The following is a 4,294-nucleotide window of genomic DNA, read 5'->3' as shown; positions in this document are numbered from 1 at the left end:
AGGAAAAGAAAATCAGCATGAACAAATTCATTATTTTCAGACAGCATATAGAGGAAACCAAGATAAGTAGAGCAAGCATAGAAGTCGCTCTGTCTTTTTTCCTTGGGAATTATTCATCATTGAACACAAAAACACTACATTGTTGAAGTGAAAAAGTAAGCAAACACGTTGGTTGGGGGCTTGACTTGCTCCAAATTTATATGATAATTGGGGGTTTAATATCAAAATCAGCTTTCCAGAGCCCAAAAGTTCCATTAACGAAGTCGTAGTAACCACCCATCAACTTCAAAGCTTTATTAGCTAATGCTGCTTGCACATATGGATAACTCAGCAGATTGACTAGGGACAAATTCACCGATTCCTGCACAAAATTATTCATCACTCATGATGAACTATAATGATTCACTCCAAATAATGCAGATATTTTCATACATATATAATGTTCATTTTTTTTTCCCCTTATATGGACATAACATTGTCATATTGGATTGGGAACCTGTTTTAATGTTATTTGTAATGATTAGCTCTAAATCATGTAAATATTATCCGCTTTGAATTCAAATGATTTAATGACTTTAAAACATTTTTATAAGATTACCCTTCCCAAATATTCACATTGTTGCTCAAATGTTGCATCGCTCCACTCTGATTCCACCTTGGCCTTGGCTGGTAAAGCAATTTTGACCCAGTCATCGATGAAGTCACTGCAAATATCAGTTAGATGGGTGAGAAAGATGATTCTTAGTAGTAAGTTTTTAATAATGGAGGAATTAGGTTATGAGCCATACTTGGAAGTAGTTCCATCAGCAGGAAGAGACATAAGGGCCTCTATCCCACCACAGCGACTATGCCCTATGACCAGGATGTTCTCCACCTGTGATTAAGTTAATTTCTCATCCATAAAGACATGAAGAAATCCCTCCAGAAAAGACAAAAAAAGTGAATTGGAATTCACCTCAAGATGCTTGACTGCATATTCAATGACTGCACCAACTCCTGAGTACCTCAACTGTGAACCACACAAACACATGTATAATGCAAGACTGCTACAAAGCTAATGAGAATGCCATGGCTTTTGGCCAAAGACAGCTTATTATTGCAAAATTGGAAATCCACCTGGTTAAATGCAGGAACCAAGTTAGCAATGTTCCTGCACATGAAGGCTTCCCCTGGCTTGAAGTTGAGGACATGAGAGGGGCTAACGCGGGAGTCAGAGCACGCAAACACCAGAAACTGCAGGATAAGAAAATGTTCCATTAGGTAAGGTTCCATCAAAACTGGGTAGGGAAAAAAAATGCTGTTCGATTAGGAAATCATAGCTTATAAAGAGTACCTTGGGGTGCTGCCCTTCTGCAAGTTGTTTATAGTAATCTGGATACTTGCTGCAAAATCATGCCAATTGCCATATCCATAAGAAAAATTAATTTATCCAAATTATTCAAAGGAAAAAAGAAAAGGGGAGAAGGATTCTCCTAGACTTTATTTTCTCTTGATTATTCATGTATGCTTTTAGGTATACTTAGTTTTTTTTATAGAGATAATGCCATCGTACTCGAAATGGTGGATTTTGAAGTGAATAAACCCGTCTTTAATCCTCTCGACAGGATCACACTCATGATCTTGCTCCTGCTCTTGCTCTTGCAACTCAGCGGTCAACTTCTCAATTTTTGCTGCAGCTATTTCATCCAGACCTTCCTTATCACTACCAAAGCAACAAGTTAACTCCATTAGTTTCTTAGTAAACAAACAGAGTGGAAATTCCCGAAAATAACAATTAAACACATCATCTAATATACAAATATATTCTACTATTTTGTAAATCAGCTTCAGAAACACCACAAACTGCTGATTTATATATATACATATAAACCAAAATTTATTACTCATATAGGATACCTCAGAAGCGGCCTCAGTCCTTCAATGGCTACATCAGATGAGCTCGTCGCCATATCCATGTTGTGTTGCTGCAAATTTTGAAAATTGGGAAGTGAGAAACATTAGTAGTGCTACTGATATATATAGCTTCCCTTTTTTTTCTTCCTTTTTTTTTTTTTTTCCTGTGAAGCTCCGTTTCTGAATTCAAACTTTTTTCAATAGGAATCTGAAAGCTGCATGCGTGTAGTTGTCCTTTGGACTTCAAGAAAATTAAGGGAAAGCCTAATAGCATATATGCATGCAAATTGAAAAATACCCAAGGAAATGAATAGTGGGTTTCTTCAGAATGATCAACTGATAATTCAAATGGAGATGATCAGAACTGCAGAATAGTGTAAGATCAAATCTACGAAATACAAATTAAAAATGCATGAACACTTGAACTATGGACAGACCATTAATTTCTTAAGAGAGGAGAGGAGTAGGTGGTTAATCTCTTATGAAGAATTGATGGTATCTGTTCTTACGGAAGGTTCCTACTTATAGGCCAATATAAGTCTGATTATATATGGTAGGAAAAAATATACGTACTTTCTACGTACGTAAGTGGGGGAAAACGTTCTTCACATGGAAGACACATTTAAAAATTTGGTTTTACAGTTGCCGACAAGATGGTTTCCACTATGATGCCCCAGTCCCAATTAAGTAAAAGAAATTGAAACTAACACGTCTCTTTCAATTCTCTAGAGACGTTGGTTTACAAGTTTCCTTAATGATTCATTAGTGTATCATTTATCCCCACAAGATGAACAAAACGATTTTAGTTGGGATTTAATGAAATTCCTTGATGGGTTTTTCTCATTTGGATGATTTTGTACCTTATGATTAATAGTTGCCAACAAACAATAATAAATATTAAGATTTTTAAAAATAGTTTTTTATTTTTAAAAATAGTTTTTTATTTTTAAAAATAGAAAATTATTTTCTAAACTTGAAAACACCTCCCATCATTTTTTTTATATATATATAGAAAATGTTTCTATAAGAATTCATTATGAAAAAGATGGATTATGTTTGAGAATATTAATGGTTTTTTGTTTTTGAAAAAAATATATATGAAAACGAGTTTGGTTGTCCATTATTCCTTAACTAGTTTTTAAGAATTGTTTTTAGAATAGAGTATTTAAAAAAATATATATTTTAATTATTTTTAAAAATAATTATACAAAATATAGAGAATCATTGAAGTAAAATATTTAAAGAAATTTCTAATTCTTCCTTTCTTTTCAAACTTTTCAAATTCCTAATGTTCCTTAAATTGGTTGAGTCTTGGATGATCGAAAATCTTTTTGTAATAATTTGCAAAAGTTGAAGTTGAAAAAGTCTTTAACCTAATACAATTGAATAATGAGAAAATGTATTATTTTAGTTTTATTTTCTAAAGTCACACTTGATAATCATGATTAGTGTGTATAGGTTTATATCTTCCAAAATTTCAACTCTCTATTCATTGGTGTCTCATCAAAAAAAATAAAAATTATTGTTTAGGTGGTGTTTATTTATTTATTTTTTTTACTTAACTTTAAACAAAACTTAAAAGTATTAAGTTGTTTGATTTTTAATATTTTATTTCTATTAAGTATTAAAAAATAAAGAAAAATCATTAGTCATTTTTCATATTTAAAAAAAAAATAAGGGTGTTTGTTTTTTTAGTTTTTTGCTGAGAAAGTAATTTACTTTCAGACTTTAAAACCCGTTTGTTTTTCTACATTTTCATAACTTATTATAAATTTTTTATTAAACAGAAAAAAATAAAAATATTTGACTATTTCTAAATAGGAAAAAAAATAGTATATTGGTTTTTCTTTACTTTTTAATACTTAATATAAATAAAATATTATGAAAACAAACAAAATATTTAACATTATTAAATACTATTTAATTTTAAGTTCTATTTAGAATCAAATAAAAAAAATAAACACTATATTTTAATTTTTTTCTACTTAATTAAAAAATTTAAGAAATAAGCAATAAGTCAATAAAAAGTAAAAAAATAAATAAATAGATAAATAATCTAAAATCTGAAAATAAATTGCTTTGAGAAAAAAAAAATACAAACCAATACCTTACAAACAAAAAAACAACACCTTAGTATTGAATCATATTATTAAGTACTTTTAAAATGAGCCATTAATTTGATGAAAATAAAGGTGTTTTATTGGTGCTTGTTCTTTTAGTTGAAGTTGGGAAAAAATTTTGAATTTGTCTAAAATCTAATAAACATCACTACAAAGGTTTTTTTGGATTCTATATTTACATAAAAGTTAATTTTGATTTTTAGATAAAATATTTTTTAAATGACTTAATTAAATAAAAAAAAAAGAAAAAAAGAAAAAAGAAGAAGAACTAAATCATCTTA

The 4,294-nt window shown here is 29.7% G+C and overlaps 1 protein-coding gene across 3 annotated transcripts; it reads right to left on the bottom strand.

Annotated features, from left to right (window-relative positions):
• On the bottom strand, positions 1–2,398 carry LOC100258765 (carbonic anhydrase 2). Of its 3 annotated transcripts, none has more exons than XM_002282645.5 (9): positions 2,331–2,398; positions 1,897–1,964; positions 1,553–1,702; positions 1,334–1,382; positions 1,117–1,233; positions 956–1,009; positions 789–874; positions 599–704; positions 1–361 (listed from the first exon to the last, which is right to left on the bottom strand). In XM_002282645.5, exons 1-9 carry the CDS (start codon positions 2,331–2,333, stop codon positions 197–199), a joined length of 798 nt encoding a protein of 265 aa, XP_002282681.2. In that variant the 5' UTR covers positions 2,334–2,398; the 3' UTR covers positions 1–196. The 3 variants fall into 3 exon arrangements, with proteins under 3 accessions (XP_002282681.2, XP_010663174.1, XP_019081893.1); XM_010664872.3 differs by lacking the exon at positions 2,331–2,398 and adding an exon at positions 2,192–2,324; XM_019226348.2 differs by lacking the exon at positions 2,331–2,398 and having other exon boundaries at positions 1,897–2,324.
• Positions 2,399–4,294: the final 1,896 nt, after the last annotated feature.

This window comes from Vitis vinifera, chromosome 17, assembly GCF_030704535.1.
Source record: "Vitis vinifera cultivar Pinot Noir 40024 chromosome 17, ASM3070453v1".
NCBI classification, from domain to species: Eukaryota; Viridiplantae; Streptophyta; class Magnoliopsida; order Vitales; family Vitaceae; genus Vitis; species Vitis vinifera.
Note: the sequence above shows the minus strand (reverse complement) of the source record. Positions and strands in the feature narration are given on the sequence as shown.

Coding starts and splice junctions, on each gene's coding strand:
- LOC100258765 (XM_002282645.5), bottom strand. Junction 1,703..1,896: donor GGACTGAGGCCGCTTCTGAG/GTATCCTATATG, acceptor TTGCTTTGGTAG/TGATAAGGAAGGTCTGGATG. Junction 705..788: donor GCTGATGGAACTACTTCCAA/GTATGGCTCATA, acceptor TGATATTTGCAG/TGACTTCATCGATGACTGGG.